At 41.4% G+C, this 22,524-nt stretch overlaps 4 protein-coding genes across 6 annotated transcripts; 2 read left to right on the top strand and 2 right to left on the bottom strand.

Moving 5' to 3' along the window:
- Window positions 1–609: 609 nt before the first annotated feature.
- On the top strand, window positions 610–2,127 carry LOC129594369 (uncharacterized). Of its 2 annotated transcripts, none has more exons than XM_055491039.1 (5): window positions 610–732; window positions 1,019–1,182; window positions 1,298–1,463; window positions 1,594–1,760; window positions 1,827–2,127. In XM_055491039.1, the coding sequence occupies exons 1-5, from the start codon at window positions 715–717 to the stop codon at window positions 1,885–1,887; spliced, it is 576 nt and encodes a 191-aa protein (XP_055347014.1). In that variant the 5' UTR covers window positions 610–714; the 3' UTR covers window positions 1,888–2,127. The 2 variants fall into 2 exon arrangements, with proteins under 2 accessions (XP_055347014.1, XP_055347012.1); XM_055491037.1 differs by having other exon boundaries at window positions 628–930.
- A 219-nt stretch (window positions 2,128–2,346) lies between these two features.
- On the bottom strand, window positions 2,347–5,235 carry LOC129594363 (protein starmaker-like). The gene is made up of 2 exons (XM_055491027.1): window positions 5,145–5,235; window positions 2,347–5,091 (listed from the first exon to the last, which is right to left on the bottom strand). The coding sequence occupies exons 1-2, from the start codon at window positions 5,193–5,195 to the stop codon at window positions 2,530–2,532; spliced, it is 2,613 nt and encodes an 870-aa protein (XP_055347002.1). The 5' UTR covers window positions 5,196–5,235; the 3' UTR covers window positions 2,347–2,529.
- On the bottom strand, window positions 5,234–11,792 carry LOC129594289 (atrial natriuretic peptide receptor 1-like). The gene is made up of 20 exons (XM_055490920.1): window positions 11,687–11,792; window positions 11,430–11,475; window positions 10,799–11,106; window positions 10,552–10,595; window positions 10,387–10,425; window positions 10,185–10,262; window positions 9,904–10,041; window positions 9,787–9,837; window positions 9,479–9,664; window positions 9,239–9,377; window positions 9,005–9,086; window positions 8,796–8,919; window positions 8,251–8,478; window positions 8,012–8,188; window positions 7,592–7,913; window positions 6,538–6,856; window positions 5,893–6,112; window positions 5,491–5,693; window positions 5,317–5,365; window positions 5,234–5,239 (listed from the first exon to the last, which is right to left on the bottom strand). Exons 1-20 carry the CDS (start codon window positions 11,790–11,792, stop codon window positions 5,234–5,236), a joined length of 2,865 nt encoding a protein of 954 aa, XP_055346895.1.
- Window positions 11,793–13,213: 1,421 nt separating this feature from the next.
- Window positions 13,214–22,300, top strand: LOC129594359 (ATP-binding cassette sub-family C member 3-like). 2 transcript variants are annotated; one of them, XM_055491020.1, is made up of 27 exons: window positions 13,214–13,348; window positions 13,476–13,585; window positions 13,873–14,262; window positions 14,557–14,688; window positions 14,792–14,929; window positions 15,036–15,155; window positions 15,248–15,309; window positions 15,590–15,721; window positions 15,803–15,988; window positions 16,308–16,740; window positions 16,804–16,935; window positions 17,007–17,228; window positions 17,638–18,165; window positions 18,254–18,297; window positions 18,438–18,885; window positions 19,058–19,379; window positions 19,444–19,612; window positions 19,686–19,758; window positions 19,872–19,940; window positions 20,028–20,227; window positions 20,284–20,527; window positions 20,588–20,734; window positions 21,055–21,213; window positions 21,315–21,481; window positions 21,553–21,667; window positions 21,787–21,866; window positions 21,936–22,300. In XM_055491020.1, exons 3-27 carry the CDS (start codon window positions 14,014–14,016, stop codon window positions 22,045–22,047), a joined length of 4,683 nt encoding a protein of 1,560 aa, XP_055346995.1. In that variant the 5' UTR covers window positions 13,214–13,348; window positions 13,476–13,585; window positions 13,873–14,013; the 3' UTR covers window positions 22,048–22,300. The 2 variants fall into 2 exon arrangements, with proteins under 2 accessions (XP_055346995.1, XP_055346996.1); XM_055491021.1 differs by lacking the exons at window positions 13,214–13,348; window positions 13,476–13,585 and adding an exon at window positions 13,658–13,674.
- Window positions 22,301–22,524: the final 224 nt, after the last annotated feature.

Genomic DNA, 22,524 nt, shown 5'->3' with positions numbered 1-22,524 from the left:
TTCATGCCGCGTGGAAAATGTCAATAAATATAAGTAACATCCTAAAGGAAATTTTTAAGATTGACTTGCAGCTGTCCAAACTACTACGTACAATGAAGTCTGAGTGCAAAAACTAGTAGTAGTAGAAGTACAGTACTTATTATATTCTGTCGCTATGTCATATTATACTCGTATATAATGCCATCACCAAACACTGCTTTTCTCAATGGCTGGCGTTTACATCTCCCTTTTGCAACATGTTAGACGATTCAGTACACTCCTGATACCAAGTACTTCCTCATAATAATGTTTGTAATTTACGATTGTTTGTTTTCCTTTTCCCGCCTTAAAAACAAATTACTGTACATGCGCACGGTGCATATCTTGCTGTACTTAATCGATCCAATCAATCCCAAGAAACGTAGATGTACAAGTGTACAAATGATTATGTGTGTACGTTGCAGCGCACTGCAGGCTGAAGATCGTACAGCATGAACGGACACTGTGAAATTTTGCCGTTTCGCCGTCTGAAGGTTGACCTTTGATGGCTGAAGTTAAAATCTGATTAGTTACGATCTTGAATCCAAAAGCGCCATATGCACAGCAGCGGCAACATTCTGCTGCAGCAATCACACCACGAGGATTTCATTAAATAACAAAGCACTACCCCGATTAATCACGCTACTACGAGTATCGTAGACATTCCAAAAGTACACGCAGTCGCCAGTGTAATAGATGTTTCTAAGCTCTTTGGTGAGCAATCGGACTCTTTTGCGGGCTACGCAATCGCTTTGTTATGCAAAAGATAATCTCTATCGCCATTAGTTAGTAGTGGCATTTTCTCGGTTATTACTAATACGCCTACTGCTTTTTAACTCCAAAATGTTGATGCTGAATGGAGAGAAGTTTGGGTGGTGTGGATATTTGGTGCTAATTTCTTTGGTTCCACTGGTACTAACTGCAAGTCTTCATCTAACCCCTTTTGTAATTAATATATTACATTCAATACCTGTATACGTACACAGTTTTGGATTTTTAGAGTCTTTTTAGTCCGTTTACGGATGCAGCTGACCGAATTGGGAACTTTTACAAAATCGAAGTCAACTTCACAAGGTTTGAGAATCCCGACGGCTTAACACGAGGCGGATACCCATGTGATCACCTATCAAAGTGTGACCCGCACATTTATGCTTATATTGACATGTAAGTTATTTAAATCACAAAATTCGAGTTAAATAAGAATGAGTTTGCCTCGGCGCACCTGTACAGATTTTTCTGTTTTAACGCTCCAGCTTGTTGTAATCGTCATGTTTTCCAGCATATCTCCAACGGCCAAATTTCCCGGTCCATCCCGTCAAAACACATCGCATTACAGCTACGTAACGGGACAAACGGATAAAAATGTTGCGGATTTCACTGAAGGAAATAATGGAATAGTGCACATTATATGCCAAGTTGGACAATCAGGACATGTATTACCAAAGGTCCGAGTAATTTTGTTAGCGATACCTAATCACATTCAACTCCGTTCGCTAATTTAATGAATGCTATACAATCACGAATATGTTTCCATAAATATTGAAAACTTCAAAAAAACAAATTTTTCCAAAACAGATGGTGAATGCGCGGGTGGAAGTACGCGATAAGGATCCGCTTACACCGGATGACATAATTGAGCAATTCGACTGTATTTTCCCATTTTCTGTATCCCGAGACTTTAATGGCGGATGGTCAAGTGTCCGTGAGTGCTCCGGAGTGGGTCATATTAAAGATAAATTTAAGTAAGCTTTGATAAGTGAGAGCGCGATACTTTGCTTGTCAAATATGAATATGATACTTTATTGTAGATTATTCTATCGATGGAGAGTTCGTCCCATATACTCCACCCAATGCTACGCTCCGCTCTGACAACCACATTTCACGAAAAATGTGGAGCTTTGATATCATGGTATCTTAAGTAAACATAAGAGCTGATTGTATTAATTAATAGTCTAATTTATTTGATTCTCAGTGTGAATTTCTAAATATTCTTGTGTGGTTTGTAAACCTCTTGTTTTTGCAGTGGAGATCATGTACAATACGCTTTTGATAATAAATAATCATGCAAACGTTAGCACGTAAAAACTTAATTAGGCGAAATGCTGCAAAACAGGTGATTCCGTGGGTGGACGGATGACAGCGCCCGACCTAATGAATGCATTAAAAATTTTTGGCAGCTACCTACTGATATTTATTAATGGTGCCATAACAAAGCGGCCACTTGTGAACCACAGAGCAGTAACTATACAACTATAGCGCAATTGGCATGAAATATTACACATTGCAGGAAAACATACCCCGAAAGCTGGTGGTCAGTCATATCCGGGTTTATCTTGCTAAATTTCTGCTAAAGGAACTGTAAATATCATGTAACCGTGTACCGATTAAACCGTAACATGAGATCAGTATCGATAAGATAATTGTACAGTTTACGTACAGTATATATTACACTGTATAATTCCAACAGTAAATATTCCTGAGCACCATTGAATGGAAAATTGAGAACCACTATCACTCGGTTTCTTCTGAATAGGAAGAGGCCGGCTGATTATTTCGGCCCTTGTTATAATTTAACTTTTGAACACGACCCGAAGAGTGTTCTTCACTTTCTTCTAACGAGTCCTGTTCAGTGCCAGAGCGAGCCGAAGCAGCATCCACGTCGGATCGTTTAGTGTTGTCGGGTTTTGTCGCATCACTTTCGTCCTCGGATACCTGGCTAACCGAAGAATCTTTGCGCTGCTTGCTTCGTCCAGCGAACAGGCGATCATCGCTGACCTGCCGCTGCCTACTTTGCATCGCCTGTTGGGACTGTTTCTTGTCAGGCTTTTGCGGCTCCTTCACGTCGGACGCCTCCGATTGGTCAGAATTCTCAAGCTCTGAAGAACTCTTGAGCTTTGTTTTGCGTGGCTGCGACGCTTTCGATTTACTTTCGATGTCTTTTGACTGCTTTGGGTCACGTTGCTCAGTTTCGCGACCTTGTTTGCTTTGGGCGTGCTTCGTTATCCGCTTGTGCTCAACTGGTGAGGGAGGCGATGCCGTTTCATTGGTTTTCTGACTGATATCGCTGATGTCACTAAGCGAGCTTTCCTCATCCTGATTTCTTCTGCGTTTGTCATAATTCGCTCCTTTCGTAACTGTTTTGGTCGGTTTAGATTTCGCATCGCGAGGAGCGCTTTCAGGGCGCTTCTGCTTGCTAAACTGATGCATTTCTTGTTCGTCGTCGGAAGTACGCCGTGTTCTAGAACCTGATCGACGGCTTCGGTGATCTTTGTCGTGCTTGGTTCCATGCTCTGACCCCGTGCGGCTTTGCTGTTTGCGTGTCATGGTTTGGGATCGTTCGCCGTCACGGCGTTCACTATCTTCTTCTTCCATAACAGACGGTTTCTTCTGTTTTCTCCCTTTATGGTTTTCCTCCCTTGCCTTTCCACGCACATCGCGATCATCCGTTTCTTCCTCGTTATTTCTCTGTTCAGTTTTTGCTTGTGACCTTTTCTTACTTTGATGTCGTGAACCGTGTTCCTCCGAAGATTGTCTTGATTTAGACATTTTCTTTTCGGGCATCTTTGATTCTGTTTCTTGGTGACTTTGTTTTGTTTTTGACCTTTTCTCCGGTTGGGCACGTTCAAGCCTTTCATGCGCAGCAGATTCATCGTCGGCGTTTTTCTTCGAACTTGCTTCATTCACCACCGACTTTTTGTTTTTCTGCTTTATTTCCTTATTTTCTTTCTGCGATCGGCGTTTAGCGGGTTCGGGCGCATCAGGTATTTCTGAACCTGTCTTTTGCATTTGAGTTGAATGCTGCGCTCGATTTTTCGCAGTTTCATCTTTGCCGGTAGTTGCGCTGCTTTCCTTTGCAACAGCTTTCGCGTTCCTTCCTTCTTCTTTGAGGTTTCTATCCGGTGTTACAGCCGAACTCGATTTTTTCTGGTCATCGTTTAACTTAGCCGCAGCGCTTTTTCTGTCATCTGCAACTGCTCCCGTTGCTTCTTGGCCTCCCGATTTATCCACACTGCTGACAGGCACTGCATCACGTTTTTCCCGTTCGTCTTTCTTTTTTCGTTTTTTATCGGACCGTGTTTGGTATATCTGCAGATCAGCTTTCAGGGAATCCGCGCCAACGTTGAAATTACTGAGAATATCTTGTTCATTCCCGCTCTGACCGCCTAACGAACCTTGCGCTGAAAGCTTTTTAGTGCGTGATCCTGATTCGAACGGTAGCTGTAAGAAATCTCCCGGTGCGCTCTTTTCACGGCGTTGTGCCGTCGAATCCTGTGTCTGATCTGTCTTATTGTTAGAACGGATGACTGAATCGTCAGATTTATCACGTTTAATTTTGCCCGGTACGGATGGTTTCTTTTCTTGGGATTTCCCCGTGTTTCGTCTGACATGGACGGGTGTTTTCACTCCATCATCTTTAGACTGCCGGGATGACTTGGTGTGATCATTGGCATGGAATAAATCAGAGGTCATGGGGAAATATGATACTTGCGCGTAGCCGCTATCGTCAGCTGGAAGCAGTGTCGGTTTGTAATCCTTGGGATGCAGCGGTGAATGGACTTCCTCTTTATGCCGAACATTATCAGCAAAGTAGCCCAAGTCTTTGGAGGTGTGTTGCTTAGATCCACGGCGCTTCATATCCACTTTTTTCTCGGGGCTTTTACTGTGGCCTTCGGCCGTAAGCAGTTTTGATTCGTCTTTAGTTTTCTTATCTTGTTTTTTGTCGGATGCAAATAACTCAAACTTTTTCTGGCGATTGTTTTCTACCGGTTCGGAGGTCTCAATTTGCGGAGCCGGTCTGGGTGATTCCTTATTTCTCGTTTCGGGGATCGACTGTGGTGGATTCTGATAATCATAGTTTTGCGTTTGCTGTGTATGCCTCGATGCTACCGACTGTTCAGATTCGGATTCTTCTCGCTTAGCGTGCCGATAACCACTTCGGTCACCTTTCGTCGTGCCTCCGTGAGGAGATGCTTGTGGTCGTCTGGAGTGATGACTGATGGGATCCGTCCACATATCGAAATCGTCTTTTTCGTGCTCTTGCAGCAACCAGTAGCATTTTTGTGGACCTTTACCCTGCAACAAGTACATGTGACCTTTGCGTTAGGCGAACAATGCAGTGTAAAAACCTTGATATCAATGACGCCACGGCTTTGGAACCGAAAATCGGCACTGTGCATTTCCAAATGATCCTTTGCGGCAGCACTGAACTGAATCTTCAGGGCTGCAATAACATTTTGCAAGTTTAACGGTTTCACAGTTTGCTGTCAGCTTTAAGAATAACCACAAGCAACGTTTTACCTTTTCCAAGGTTGTCAAACGCGAAGCGTAATTAACAGCGTCACCGAATCTGCAGTGAAACACTACTCTTTACTCAAATAAGATGTAGTGATTTTAAGAATATGTGGTTTTCAATATTTTTTAAAGGCGCAACATTTGCACTAATCCTTTTAAAAATCCATAAAGTGACCTTACAGGCAGTAGCGAGGCATTCGATTTCCAACCACACCAGCAACGCACGATCCGGTATGGCAGCCAATTTTCAGAAGTAAAATATTTTTCGGGCGAGGACGATGCTTAATTTTGAATGCCTGTGCTTGTCGCATCATTTCCAGAGACAATTCAGCAATCTGCCGCGAATGTTCGTTATTATTGCGCACCGGCACACCGCTGGCAATCTGGAAATATGTTATATTATTACTTTGGCTCGTGCAGTTTGCTATTTGATTCGGGCGGTTAACCTACGTAATGTTAAAAGCAACTGCTCTCGCTTTAAATTATTTTCAAATTTTTTAAAAAAGTTTTGTAAGAAAGTAATGATAAATTTGTTCCCTGGTCAATGCTTCGCTAGTTTTGCTTTTTTTGTGCAACGTGTACCATGTATGTGTCGGCTATAGTTTCCACTTTATACACATCAAATTGCTGGAGGATTGCGTCGAACATGGAATATATTTCGTTTAAAAGCCCCACTATCTGGAAGGGGCTGCTGGCCGCTGCAATTAGTCCAAAGTCTTCAATTGCCGTAAAACCGATAGTGGTTTGAGTGAAGAGTTCGGGGTCCATTTTGAACCCTCTGGATAAACTTGTGGCAACCGGCCTAAAATCGAAATCATAATCGGTTGAGCTATAATTAAAAATTAAGAACTTTATTCAATTTTTCCATACTCGCACTGTGCTTTGCACTCGGAGTTCTCTCACAAAAACTTAAAGAAATCCAAAAGACATACACGAAAAATATTTTTCGACAAGATTAGCTCCTGTGGTACCATTACTTCTTGCCGTTGAACAAAACCTAACCGGTGCTTTTGAAAAATACGTATTACGTATTACGCAACTTAATTAAGATTTGATTGAAAGGGTGTTCTGGCTAACACTAAAATTAAAGTCATAAGAACCGTATGTCGTTCAGCGAAACAATGTCGCGCGTTTTGCGTACGCCATCCTGAAGGGCACATGTTGTAATCGATTAGGAGAAAGCTCGTGGAGGCGTGCTCAACGAGACACTGCTGAGCGTACACATACTCGGGTAGAATCTGGAAGAGCAGCTGCTCAGCTTTCCGCTTCTCCTCGAATGTTGCTTCCTGTGCCCGTCGGATGCGTTGTTCCAGATCTTCCGCGTATGCCGCTAAACGGTTGATAAGGTCATCCACGAAATTGTGTTCCTTTTCAAATCCAGGCACCGATTTCAGGTAACTGTTGATGTATTCAATGGTCGGTCGGGCAGGAGCACGATCGTCCCAGCACTTCTCCACCAGCGAACGCACTGGAGACAATAACGCCGACGCGGGAATTTTGGGTCGGAATGGAATAACACTTTGCCGGCATATGCGATCAATTATCCCTGTGGATTACACATAAGAGATGCATTAAAATTATCAACAACTGAGAACGTTGCTTTTTATGAGTAACTCCACTTTCATCATTATTTTTGTTGCTGTATGGTGTACGCTACGTTCATCGTTTTTGTAAAAAAGTCCTACATCAGATTCTAATATACTGTACACAGAAGTACTAAGTACTTCTGATGAAAGGTTATGCTTAGGCAATCGTTTTGACCTTAACAAAACACGAATTGTGGTTTTGTCGGGCTGATTCCTTTTAAAATCGTGTATCGCAACCAAATTTACCGTAATATATGCATTCGCTGGAATCATATATTCAAAATTATATACGCAATTTTCATTACGATATATGGTGTAATCTAACAGTACTACTGCAATTAAGTGTACAATTTGACCACAAGTTCTATCAGAAAAATCATAAGAAAAATGTCAAAATGTCCATATTTTCTTAGCGACCCAGGTTTCTGTTTATGAACCAGATATTACGCACCGCCGCACACTGAGTTAGTAATATGTGCGCATACGTAGTCTGTATAAAACTGGTTAATTAATCATGTCTCTGTAAAATGGCAAAATGTCCAAATTCTCATGAGATTAAGGTTTCTGCTTATGAACCATATATTGCGCTCACGCAAACTGATTTAATTTAATGTATTAAGCAATATGCGTAGTCCATATAAATCTTGCTAATTACCTAGTGTCTCTATCATTACTAATTAATATGATATACCGACCTTTTGCCGTAAGTCGATCAACGTCTTGTTCGTTTTGAAACGGCGCTATTTCGCACATGATCTCAATGAGAATGTGTCCGTATGCGTAGATATCCCCTTCCTTTGATCCTTTATAGATATTCTGTGAGCGAAGCTGTTCTGGAGCAAACGTAAAAAATCTTCTAAACTCTGGAGTGTCTTGAAAAAAATCTGGCTGCGGTCGAGGGAAGATGTCCAAGCGGGAATATGCCACTTTAGTGACGAAACGATTGTCCATTAAGCAATTATTACTCGATAGTTCGCCGTGGAATTGGATAGCGGAATTATGAAGAAACATTAAGGCCTATAAAAACATGTTTTCATATACGTATTGTACATGTGTTTTACTCTGAACGTTTTGAAAGGCAATATATGCTTGTTACAAATATTCGAACCACTTACGCTGGTCAGATCCGATAATGCCGAATTCTTTAGTGACGATTCAAAACGAATGGATTCGCCTTGTATTATGTCACTGAGGCTTCCTCTGTGTGCTACTTCGTAGAGCAAACCAACCTCTGTTTCCAATGGGTAAATTCCAAAAAATCTTGAAACATTTGTTGAATATGTCTGCTTCATCTGTAGCGCAAAAAAACGCGATCAGTTTTTCTGGTACATTTTATTAGCATTTATTATCATACCCTTTTAATGAGCTTTTCCTGGGATGAACTGGGAGCGAACTTTTTGGTAATTGGTATCCGGCGCACCCACACCGGTCGCTGCTTGTACATGGCCACATTTTCAGACTCCATTATGCTTCCGGTAAAAGTGAAACTGTTGTTTGTGCCTTGTCGGCTGTTATTGGCGCTGGTTCCGGTGAACTGCGTCATCTGAACGCTCATGCTTTTATTTAGCGAGGCAGTGGATTTCTGTGGAAGGTAAACAATGAAATATTAGGTACGTGCGTGCCAGGGGTAAAGGTCATGGTGCAAGGCTAACTGTCAAACACATACAGACATTCATTGTCGTATGTATATTAAGTAATAATCACTGATTAGCATGATCCCTAATGCCAGACATTCCACATAAGTTATATGTAAAATCGTGACAAGACAACAGCACTGATAAGCACGGGCGGCTGAATGCGGCTCGGTTTGGCTAGAAAAGTTTTTGGGGAGAGCCATGCATGGCCCTCTGGCCGAGGGATTCCAACTGCCTATATGCTGACATATATAACTAGATTTACCACGCGTTGTTTTTTTATGCTTGAATACGTGGAACCGGTGACTGCATTATTTTTGAATACGATTTCTTCCGGCAAAACAAACCAACGCGGGTCATCCGCATCTTTTTCGAAGAGTCCGCTTTTCCTGCAATCATTGGAATTGCCGAAATTAACAATATATAGTATCTGTACAGTACAAGTTAACAGTTTAAAATGCTCTTTTTGTTTACTTCGCCGTGTAGTAAGTAACCGGCACCAAAACTCCCAACGCCGCAGATATTCCCAGAACAATGCCGATAATTCCGCCAGTTGCTGCTAAAGCATAATATGTGGTTACAAAAATATTCTGTCTTCAATTAAATTCTGTTTTTGCGCTCCACTGCGTTAATTTAGTCGTCATACTATCGAGGACGAACCTTTTTCTTTACATATGTATATCTGATAGTTTTTTTATTTGAACGTACACACAGAGCAGCTGTTGTCAATGCCGCCGAATCCGCAGGGTGGTGTATTCGGCGGAGCAGAATCCCGATAAGCCCAAGTAATTCTCGTCCCCGGTACTGGCAAAAGCTTTCTAACAATGGTGTCGTAAGAAAAAATTTCCTGCAGCAAAAAAGGACTTTTTTTCCTATGAATGCGTTTTATTTACGCCATATCCACATCCATATCCATAGCCATGTTCATTTTATTTATATTTAATTTACCGCAAAATCGTAAGTGGTGTGATTCATTGCCACAATCACATAAACATAAAGAATTCGATCTCCATCATTAATTGAGAAATTCCCAATTACGGACGGCACTTCCCTGGGATCGAAACCACCATCCATAATCAGATCGCCATCATTGTCTTCGAGATGATCATTTTCCTGAATTGTTTCATTTATGAGCTACAATGACCAAAAGAAAATAAGTATGACCAGGCCGAAAAGTATCTGCTTATGAAATATCAATGACCTTTCAAAGCGCAGGATTATATTTAAGTACGAATATAAGTTCAACGGCGACCAACCTGTCCTACCAAACGAACCAACGTATGCTGCAGTGCAGTAAACATTGATACCTGCAAAAAAAAGACAGCCGTCAGGTGATCTTTTATTTTGGCGAATTAAAGCAGACTAATACTAACCGGTTCATTGCTTTCATATTTGTACCCATAATTTTTGTAGGCTCGATACTTAACTTCCACTTCAAAATCTTCAAAATCCGGACCTCTCATAGGCCGGATAGAAATAAAATAAAGCGATTTAAATGCAAGCTTGGCTTCCTAAAAAATTTAAGAAATATCAGTACTTCTACAGAAATTTTCTTAATTTAGTGCATGGGATAATTCAAAATTTTGTAAGTCTTATTGGAAAATTCCCTTCTAATTAGGCGGTTTAGCTTTTAGTAGCGCACGATCGAGCTTACATCATCTTTTTCATCATGGAATTGCCAACGATAGTAGCCATACAATGGATGTTCACCTGGATAGGCGGTGATGTACACCTAAATGTCAGCAGAAGAATCAGGTTTTAAAGAAACAATTAGATCTGAATGATCGTCTTTGACCAATATGTATTTCGCCAATTCATGCGGTCACGATCCAGACTCATAAGTATTTTGTACTTACGTAATCGCCTTGAGCCATACCTAGCCCATAGGCAGTGACCTAACCAAAAGCCAAGAAATGACATTACGTGTTTAAAATTTTCTTTATCGATGCGATAAAAATTCTAACTTTTTTTGAAAAAAAGTTAGATTTTTTTTTAATTTCCGCACAAACATTGAAGCTCACCAAAATTTCACGGGTAGTATTTCCATGAGCAATAATGACGATCACTGAAACACAGAAATCTCTTTTAATATGTGTACTAACTGTACATGATCATACAAACAGATTAACAGATTCTAAATACTAACCATTCATTTTCTACGGTAATAACAAGTACTGTATTAACCGTACGTAAGTTATTATGCAATATAATAATTATTATGGTATACTTGTATGTACTGTACCTTGAAATTGAGCATAGGCTACTAACCTCGGCTGTTCTTGGACGCCGCCAGTAATGTGGGCCGGAAATCAATGTTTTTTTGCTGCATGTTAAACCGGTACGCCACAATATTGGAATTCTGTATCCGTTTCATACCGGTTTCAAATCCATCACACGCTAACTGTTCAAAGTTTTCGAGAGCGGGATTCGTATCACAGAACAGCGATATGTCTCGGTAATCGTACTTTCTCAAAAACTCTAACAACACCGCCGTTAAGTCTTTCTGCTGATAGGTTAACAGACGAGACATTGTTGGAAATCGCTTCTGATCATTTAGAACTTCGTCAGAACCACCGCTAAATTAAGAAAACAGCATGTATCAAAAGTCATTAAGTCATTTTATCCTGACTAACTCCAAATCCTACCTTGAAATTATTGGCATGTTTAATTCTGTAAAAGATCGACATCTTGCAATTAGGCTTCAGAGGTATAGTTATGACACTCGCGATTAAAGAGTAAGGTTACAAATTACAGATATAAGGTTTAAAAATTTTTTTTTCTGCCTGCGTCTAAACTATTGAGATCTTTGGTACTACCTTACTGAGTAGTTTCAGTCTTTTTGAAATTCAACTGAGACAGAATTTATCTGCAACTGCAGTATTCATTCTACTATATTTACCAACCTCTAGCCACATCTCCAAGCATGCGGAGAGAAGCACTGCACGCTAAAAAACAAAATTCCAGTTGTTACATTCACGCGTTCTGCAAAACACTTCTAAAAAAGGCGGCATTAATTATCTTCATCATTTATTAACGTTTTAAAGCAACACATTTATTGTTAGCACTGAAACTTTGTGTGTTGACGCAAATATCTTACTCGCTATCTTTTGCCGATATACTGGAACAAGTGTTTATGCGGGTATTGCAACTTCTTACCAGTTGCCACAAATACATTCAACTGGGTCATGTCATCCCACATCGCGCTGCCGATGGGGTCTCGCATAATATAGTTGGACACAAGGTCCACCACATTGGCATCCATATCCGCGCAGGTTTTCATCCATTTTGGCGAAACATTAGTTTTGTGATATTCAAATCGAGGATATAATTCTCTGAGATCTTCAATGGCAATGTCAATTGCTGGACCGTAATAATTGTAGCTGTAAGCTAACGACGAATAAGACATGCACGTGACAAAGGTCACGTTAAAACTTTCAACAGATAAAACCAACAACCAGCTTGAAACAATAAAACAAGTAAAGGCAGCGTTTGGAGTTAACTGAAAACGTTGCATCGTAAACGCTTATTATCGAGTTTAGCAGCCGAACGCATATAGTCGAAGCTCCCTCAAAAATTGGTAGATATTTTCAGATTACAGTAATAACAGTAGGGAAGACCGAACTGGAGATACCGGCAAGGAATTTAACGGACAACGTCAGTACAGTGTCGAAATTTCTAATTACCGGATATATGCCGGGTTTCCCCAACTCATTATACTGGTGAAGGTGTAGCACATCATCCTGTTAACAAACAGGAAGCACAAAGTGTACAATGTATTCACATGCGTACGTGATAATGTTCGTTGGATTTAATTGGTGCTCCGCAATTTCTTCCTCTCAAAGGAGAAATGGGCGTATTATAAAACGCCTCTGCTACCGTTACTCTTTTGTGAAAACTAAATCTCAGATGTAATTTTCGTGGCATACACACCATTCTTTGTTTAAGACCAAAGTTCAGTATTTTACCATGTAGTTGGTATTACCTGAAAACAAACATGAATCTGCTTAAAACATTTTGAATAACTGCAGTGACTATATATTATGGCGACAATAAGTATGTACTATAAGTATGTACAATATTATAAGATATGCGCATATTCAAAGGAAGGTATCGCACTATATAATATGGCCATAATTTATTCAGTATACTGCAGAATAAACAGATTCTGTTAACACTGGCTTTCAGACGATCACAAAACAAAATAGATTCACATAAGCGGATATCATGCATTGCTGAATAGCTTAAAACAAATAACTGGTTCGTGAGCACGCTGAAATACAATGATATTGGCGGTCAGTATTAACAAGCTATAACTGGTAAATGTTTCTAGTGTAATATTAATTTTTACGTCTTAAACGTTATGCATGTGCGGGTTTTGCATGAAATACCGGCATAATATTATAATATATGGTCGCGTATTAAATAATATCGTACGAGCGCAATATTGTATTAAACTATAATGCTATCGATGAGCGCATTCATACCGCGCTCACCTGCATCATGGGAATACTGGTAAATGACACTACGTTTTACGCTACTGCAATGCAACACGGTTCCGGTTTATTCATAAACACAGTTTCCAGTGTTGACTGCAGACGTCTGCGCTATTACTCAGCACTTTCAGCAGGACCCAAGAAAATCGAGAAGCACTACTGAACCTACGAGTATTGATCAATGCGCACGCAGTACTGAATAGTGCATACATTTGTTCTTTATCGTAACCAAACCAGAAATGTCAAGTCTGAAGTCCAATATCTTTAGAATAAAAGCCTACAATCAGTGTGAATTATTCTAGTTTCTGAGATTAAGGGATGTACAGTGAGTAGACAAAAATTTGTCAGTGAATTTAATGTTGACCCGATGTACGAATGCGTATGTCTATTCTGTTTGCGCACCTCCAGGTATTCAGTATGAATTTATTAATCACTTGCAATTTTCTTTTCAGTGCAATACCGACGCGTTGTACAATACGAGTACAATCCACGAGCCCGCAAAATCGAATACATCGCAATACTGAATAATTTTGTGATAAACCACAAGTACAACATGAGCGAGGTATGTACGTCCTTTATACTCAAAAGCGAAGTAGCAAACTGAGAAAATTGCGCATGTGTGTACAAGTATTCACGAAAGTAAATGCTACTGTAAGTAATTGTGTGGTTTGTCGCAATTCGACAAATACAATTTTCTGTACAGTTTTTACCCACTCGAAGCAATTTTCGCATAGTTTCCCTTGCGGCAACCGCTGTTCTTTTTTTGTAATAAATCATCCGTACTCAGTTAACCGGTGGAACTAATCCACCCAGAACGTACGGCATATTAATTTTATTCTTGCTTGTCAGAAGCGCACTGAATACTTTGTCGTCGAAAGATGATGGATGTGCTCTAAACATGCCCCACTGTCTGACATAAGTGCCGGTATTGGTTAGCGCTCTCAGCAGGAAGGGTTACTGTTTTGTTGTGCGTTTTCCCATTAAGTGAAGATGAGCGCTAACGAGATGGACAATATGACCTATCATCCATTTCCGGAAACCCTCTGCCGGGATAGATTCTGGGATTTGCGTACGACATGGTACACGACAGATCCGGACTTCACGGAATGTTTCCATTCCACCGTATTGGTGTGGGGGCCGTGTCTGTTCTTGTGGCTGCTGCTGCCGCTGCAAGGATACTACGTTTTGTCCATACAGTATCGCATTGACCGATGGACATGGCAATCCTTGGCCAAATTGGTACGCAAAAATCAAGCGATTTGAATACAATAATTACGATATGCACAAATTGGTAAACAGTTGAAAACCCGATGCGTGCTGGGCCGTAAAAAATTGCTATATATCTGTACATATTCCTAAAAAACTAAAACTTCAAATAGCTCGCATACTTCTACGTTTGTACATACGCGTATTAATTACTGTATATACATAAATCGCGCAGCTGTGCGTAATGGGATAATAAGGTACCGTTTTTGTGAAATACCGCAGCTTATTTATGCCGGTGACTAAAGTGTTGAACCTTATATGTTTTAGGCCATTTGTTTTCTGCTAATTATTTTGTGCCTCGTGGATGCATTTGATGTTGTGGCGCAGTGGAGTTTGTATGGAATCAATAGTGTTCCATCTGCTGAATTCATCGCCCAAATTGTTCGAGTTGCAACTCTGGTAATTTTGTAATGCACCAACTACATAATATATGAAGGAAGCAGCAGTAATGAACCATTGTTGTGCATACAATTAATCTAACGAAATTCTTTATGTTGTACAGCTTGTGGCAGCTGGATGCATTTATATGGATAAGCGGCGCGCTCGATCGACATCCGGTATTTTGTTCTTCTTCTGGTTTTTCCTGTCGGTAGCAGCAATACTGGCGTTCCGCAACATAATTAACAAGGCAAACACGGCGGTAAGGGTAACAACCGAGAATTCTTTACCAGGAAGCCTTACCATTGCTCACCAGTCAGAGAATAACCTGCTAAATTGTTTGTTTGCATTTGATAACTGTATTGCAGGGTTTCGGAAACGACCAAGTCCACTTTGCTACCCAAGTGATCTACATGCCACTGGTTGTAATTCAGTTTATCTTATCCTGCTTTGGAGAACGATTCAAAGAGACGGAAAATAACGATAAGGTCACTATTGATATCTCCATACATGTTACGCAAATACGCTTGTCACGATTATTACGGCAATGTCACTTGGATACATTTTGTTGAACTCGTAGAATCCCTGTCCGGAGAAACATGCATCGTTTCTCAGCCAGCTAACGTTTTGGTGGTTCAACCCGTAAGTAAAAAAAAACGGTGAAAACAATCTTACTGCATCTAGAATCCGCTTCTTCGGTGATATTATTATTTAATTATAATTTGCTTTACACAAACCTGGTTTCTTTAAAAAATATTTTTAACATTTCACAGATATCCTTCACAGTACGTAGTTTAAATGTAGATAAAATAAATTAATCGCGAAATCTAATAATTGTAAGCTACAAGTATATACGGAATATACAGAATATATAAATATGTATACGGTATATACAACAGTTGATGTTGTTTTAAATTTTTAGGATGGCTATTCTGGGTTGGAGACGACCATTACAGTTAGCCGATTTATGGGATGTACTGCCTTGGGATCGAACCGAAATAAACGTAGAAAATCTGGAAAGAAACTGGCGCATCGAGACCGAGCGCAGGGCCAGGTAAAATGCGCATTTGTTTTTTACATCATCTAGACCGAAACCCTGAAACCACGTGAAACATCCGCACATTTTGTGATTCAGATCATTAGCTCAGCGTGCAAACTCTGGCGCACTTTTGGAAGATAGTCCTGGTCGAAAGGATAAAAGTATATACGAGCCATCCCTGACGAAGGCTCTTTGGAGAACGTACTGGTGGGGCCTGACATCCAGTGGATTACTAAGAATTCTCAGTGACCTTTGCATATTCATCAGCCCTCAAATTCTCCAGTACGTCGAAAAGTTTCCATTAGTCTTTGGTGTTCTATGCTCATATTAGGACGACTGTTTCATCTTGGAGTTACTGTACCCTAACCCTGCACTTGAAGGAAATTTGTACAGTGCAGCCACACACACTTGTACGAGCGCATTCATCATTCACATACGCGGCTTGCAGCTAGTGCGTGTTCAAACGTGAATTGGTTGAATGTTTATCCGGCTATACAGCACCGTGCCGCTCATAGCGTACAAATTTCCTTCAAGTGCAGGGTTAGGGTACAGTAATACGTCGGTGGCATATAAGTATGTCAATGTTTTGTGTCATTTGCAGGCTGCTGATTGGATTTGTTGACGATCCAACACAAGCCGCATGGAAAGGCTACTTATACGCCACGATCATGCTGTTGGGCGCCGCAGCCCAGACGATCCTTCTCAATTACTACCTGCATATCACTTTGCGCCTTGGTATGCACGTGCGAGGGAGTGTTGTGGCGGAAGTATACCGAAAAGCCTTGCGTATCACTAGTGAAGCCAAGCGCACAAGCAATATCGGCGAGATTGTCAATCTGATGTCCGTGGATGCGCAGCGCTTCATGGATTTTCTAGCATACATCCATGTCTTATGGTCGGGTCCACTGCAGATGGGATTGGCAATCTTCTTTTTGTACCAGATCCTGGGTATCGCGGTTTTAGCCGGTTTGGGTACTATGGTGGCATTGGTGCCATTGAATGCGTTTATTGTCGGCAAAGTGCGAGCGTTGCAAGTGAGTGCATATATTATGCTTTTTCCTGCAGACATGGTGACCAGTAAGACTTATTTACTGCAGATATCACAAATGAAAGAAAAAGACGGTCGCATTAAGATCATGACTGAAATTCTCAACGGAATGAAGGTGTTGAAACTATATGCCTGGGAAGAATCTTTCCAGGGTCAGGTTACGGAAGTGCGGGAACGTGAGGTAATTAGTTATGCAATCGCAAAACTCAGTAATATACCGAAGGGATTGCCTGCAGTATGACATCTTTGCAGCTAACGACGCTTAGGAAAGCAGCCTTTCTCGGGGCAGTATCCTATTTCACATGGATGATGTCGCCGTTCCTGGTCGCACTGGCGACCTTCGCGACATACGTCACCACTGATCCTGAAAATAATGTTTTGACGGCGGAGCGTGTGTTTGTTGCTCTGGCGCTTTTGAATATCCTACGCCTGCCATTGACGCTACTGCCCACCACAATTACGATGGCTGTCCAGGTAAGCACAATCTTCGATAACATTATTGCTGCAGTTAAGCAACAACATAATGCCCTTAATGGAAATGGCGTATAAATGGTTACAGGGTATTTGCGACCATTCTTCCCACTAAAATAGCTTTGTTGTTGTATGCAGATAACAGCTAGTGTTATCTTAACTTGACCGACATATATGGTCTGTTAGCGAAAACAGTGACACTGATTCTAATGCGATATGGAAGGGTAGGCGGAATAAATTTCCCAAGTATCACTAAACACATTGAAACAATGATGCAGATTTGGCACCTGTAATTTTAGCACTTTTAGACAGTCCTGTATCACAAGACCTTTTTAATAACACTACAGGATAATAATAGTAAAGGCGCAATTCACAGCTATGTACATCGAAAGTTACTTTATTCGTTCTATAGGTTAGCATTTCCATTAAGCGATTAGCCAACTTCCTCCGCAACGAAGAGATTGACCCTAACAATGTGCAAGATTTGCCTCCATCCAGTCCATCGTCAGTTATTATCTCCGACGCATCATTTGCGTGGGGCAAAGACGACCCGGTATGCCTCTCAAAAATTGATCTGGCCATCAAAGACGGCCAGTTGGTGGCGGTGGTGGGTCAAGTCGGGTCTGGCAAATCCTCGATGTGTTCCGCCATGTTGGGCCTCATGGAAAAGCTCAACGGCAGTGTGGCCGTTAAAGGCAATGTGGCGTACGTTCCACAGCAAGCCTGGATTCAGAATTTAACGCTGGAAGACAATATTCTTTTTGGCAAAGATATGGAACGGGAGCGGTATGAGAAGACGTTGGATGTGTGTTCGCTGCGCACGGATTTGGCCATGTTGGCCGCCGGCGACAAGACGGAGATTGGTGAACGCGGAACGAATCTCAGCGGAGGACAACGACAGCGTGTTAGCCTGGCGCGGGCTGTGTACAGTAATGCGGATGTAGGTTAGCTCGTTTTAAGCGACAAACTTTAAATTACTTTTTTTGGTAATTTTATAGTGCTTATGAGAATTATTGTGAAATTTGTAGGTTTACATTTTGGACGATCCGCTAAGTGCGGTTGATGCTCACGTGTAAGTACAGTACACAAAAAGTAAAACTATTAGTTGTCACTGTTGTACGAGTACTTGAATTGTTTTATTGCATAAGTAGATAAGTTTTTTTGTTTATTTTTGCTTATTGGCAAATGGAATTTACTAAAAACTTTATTTAGAGGGAAGCACATTTTCGAGCACGTTATCGGTCCAAACGGCATGCTGACGGGGAAGACACGAGTTTTGGTGACCCACGGCATCAGTTACCTGCCGCAGGTGGATCTGATTGTCGTTTTGGACAATGGAGCCATCCGGGAAGTGGGGACATACCAGGAGCTCTTGACCACGAAGGGGGCCTTCTCTCAGTTTTTGCGGACATATTTAATGGAGGAACGGGGCGACGACGATGCACAGGAGGATCCGGAAGCAGCCAAGCTGAAGGATCAGATACTGCAAGAAGTGGCAGATGTGGAACCGATTCGGCGCGTATCTGTAGTGGTGCCGACTGGTGAAAAAGACAGTCGGGGACGATCAATGTCGATTATCAGCCAGACCTCTGTGACGTCAGCCAAGAAAATCAAGGACGTTTTCCGACGGGATTCCAGGCGAGAATCGAAGGCTCCAAAGGTCAGCATAAGAGGCTGCCAGTTTAATTTGAGTTCAAAATAACAAACAATCTCTGATAAAATGAAATAGATGACGAATTCAGAATTATTTTTTAAATTTTTGCAGACGGAAAACAGTGTGAATGAAAATAATAAATGTCTTTGCAAGCACGTCATTTATACTTTTATTGCAGGCAGCAGAAGAAAAAGTCAAGGAAAAAAAGCCGATTTTATCCGATACAGAACGAGGCAAACTGGTGGATACGGAGAAAAGCGAAGTCGGCTCCGTGAAGTGGAGCGTGTATTTTATGTTCATGCGGCAAATGTCCTTCCCGATTGTCATCGCGGTTGCCATATTTTACGGGATATCGTACGCCATGAGCATGGGCACCAACTTTTGGTTGGGCAGCTGGTCACGAGATGCAGCCAACAAAACTCTGCGCAATTCCAGCGAACTGTGGATCGCACAACGGGATTATCGTTTAGGTGTCTATGCGTCCTTTGGTGGTTTACAAGGTGTGTCACGTTCAGCATACAAATCTCAGTTTATATTGGCGAGTATACAAACTGCAATTTCCAGCCGTGTTCGTGGTAATGGCCGCGCTAACCTTGGCTGTGGGGCGGATTCGAGCTAGCCGGCTACTGCATCACGGAATGCTGAAGAGGATCATGCGCGCACCAATGGCATTCTTCGATACGACACCGCTTGGTCGGATTGTCAACCGGTTTAGCAAAGATGTGGACACCGTGTACGTCACCAACCGAACGCATACAATCTTACAAGATTCGTTGTACTTATGTTTTTGGTTTTGTTGACATTAGGGATACGGTCATTCCTGCCACACTAGATGTTTGGATGTATTGCGCATTTACTGTACTATCTACGGTCGTGGTGGTAAGTTATATAATCTTATAGTTTATTCGACCGTTATGTGATCATTCAAAATTATTTATAAATCGACTGTTTCAAAGCCGGTGTACGTAATTGTTTTGTGATTGATACTGTAGATCTGCGTCAACACGCCATTGTTTGTGGTTCTTATCGTGCCTCTGGGAATATTTTACTTCTTTATGCAGGTAACGTAATGGATCTTTGGACGGTCTTGCTTATTGAACGGCTCGATAATATATTATCTTGAAAAAATGTCACTTTTCTTCTTTTAGCGATTTTATATATCCACCAGTCGGCAGCTGAAACGCCTTGAATCAACATCTCGTTCTCCCATTTACTCCCACTTCCAGGAGTCTATTAGCGGAACGAGCGTGATCATTGCCACGAAACACATTGATCGGTTTGTTTTGGAAAACGAAAGGCTCGTCGACGGCAACAATGGCTCTTACTACCCGAACATTGTATCGCAAAGGTAAGCATTATTTTTATACACCTTGCGGGCAAGAGTTCATGACCTTTGTTCCAAAGATGGATTGCTGTACGGCTGGAAATTGTGGGCGTATGTGTCAGCTTCGGTGCAGCACTGTTTGCTGTTATTGGGCGTGACAATCCTGGTATTCTGAACATGACCGCTGAACAGATTGGTCTGTCCATCAGCTACTCGTTAGCCATCAACCAAGTGCTGAACTGGTTCGTACGGATGACCAGTGACCTGGAGAGCAACGTGGTATCGGTGGAACGGCTGAAGGAATATTCCGAAGTTGACAGCGAAGTATGGCGCAGGGTTACAATAATCACTGCAATATGTAAGTCTATTATACTTAATCTGCAGGCGGAATGGATCATCCCAAGTAACCGGCCCGATAAAGACTGGCCGACCGCCGGACAAGTTCAGTTTGTTGATTACAAGACACGCTATCGACCGGGACTGGATCTGGTTTTAAAGGGCGTCAATGCGACGGTCAGTTCTGGGGAAAAGGTACGTACAAGGCTACTGGATCCACCTTAATTGACGGGATTTGGTTTGCCTGTTATGCGACGTTACCGTAATTACGGCAAAGGTCACTACGGTTTCTCCGTAAGGGGAGAAGTCACCACAGTTCTCATTAAGTGCTAGATTAGGCTTATCTTGTTCTGGAACGATTACGGAAAAGGTCACCGCGCTGTCAACCTAATGTAAAAGCGCTACCGCAGTGTTGATAACGTTGGTTTAGCTCTTTTAGCTAACAACACTTAAAGTTTGTCCAAGAATTTAGTTAATTTGGAAGCAGTACAATTTAGTAAGTTTTTTTTGCGCAGATTGGAATAGTTGGTCGCACGGGAGCGGGTAAAAGTTCCTTGACCTTGGCTTTATTTCGACTGATCGAAGCTGCGGATGGGCATATCAGCATTGACAACTTGGACATCGCCAGCGTGGGTTTGCACGATGTTCGCTCCCGAATAACCATTCTTCCACAGGTATTAAGCAGGACCACATTGTGTCCCACAAGCATAACCACAAAAATGTGTGGTTAAAGGAGGACAGTAACGCATACTGGTGTTTGAATGCTCACGTTTAGGAACCGGTCCTGTTCAGTGGTACATTGCGAATCAACTTGGATCCCTTCAACAAATTTAGCGACGAAGACGTCTGGCTTGCATTGGAAAATTCTCATTTGAAACGCTTTGTTAGCTCCCTGCCGCAGGGTTTGAACCATATCGTTGCGGATGGAGGCGAAAACTACAGGTCAGTTGTTGTTTCGAATTTTTAATGCATTATCAATAACTTTTTTCTGGTATCATGGTATGCCTTTGCAGTATTGGTCAGCGACAACTGATATGCCTGGCTCGGGCTTTGCTACGAAAAACCAAAATTCTCATTCTGGACGAAGCAACCGCGGCGGTCGATTTAGAAACTGATGCTTTAATTCAGGTAACATTCCGAGTTAAGGTTCATTTTTGTATATTTTTTCGTATCGGCACTAAAAACTACTCCGGACAAGAATAACATCTGACAAATTCTAGTGCGCCAAATAAACATTGTGCTTGTAGCAAACAATCGCCGAAAAATTCGCTGACTGCACAATCCTCACCATTGCGCACCGGATAAACACCATTATGGATAGCACAAGGTAGAGACAACCAACATTCAAATTACAAATTCCTGATCGGTGTTTCCATAATTAATTTTATTATATTAGGATCATGGTGCTGGACCAAGGTCGTGTCAAAGAATTCGCGCCTCCCCAAGTACTTCTTGCGGATCGTAACAGTATTTTTTACAGTTTAGCTAAAACGGCAAACCTGGTGTGACGTGAAGTGCCGTTGTAACCAAATTTTTTTGCTGTGATTCTTTTTACGTAAAGTTAGTTTAAGTTATCCACATATTTATTGACATCTTTCTAGCCGTTAGTTTAAATGGTCGATGGTAAATAATTTACAGAGTGCCTGGTTTCATTGTTGCACCTTGTCGTAGTTCACTACTTTCAGATGTTTTTGCAATTACTGTAAATGTTAAAAACGTTGACAGACGATTAACAGATGCACCGCGTCCGATGTATCAAAACGTTCAATTCCTATAATTTTATATTAAATGTGACACCGGCCATATTAATGGTATTTTGCAAAACTGCGAAATGATATGCCGTAAGTGAAAAGCAACGCGGTGCACAGAACATCATCCAAGACGATCGCTTACAAAAATACAGTTTACCAAGTTGCAAACGTAAACTGTGTTTAGAGAGTTTACAGTAAGTTTACCGTAAAGTAGTAAGTTTACCGTAAACTACA

Source organism: Paramacrobiotus metropolitanus, unplaced genomic scaffold (assembly GCF_019649055.1).
Source record: "Paramacrobiotus metropolitanus isolate TYO unplaced genomic scaffold, Prichtersi_v1.0 Parri_scaffold0000067, whole genome shotgun sequence".
Lineage (NCBI taxonomy): Eukaryota > Metazoa > Tardigrada > Eutardigrada > Parachela > Macrobiotidae > Paramacrobiotus > Paramacrobiotus metropolitanus.
Note: the sequence above shows the minus strand (reverse complement) of the source record. Positions and strands in the feature narration are given on the sequence as shown.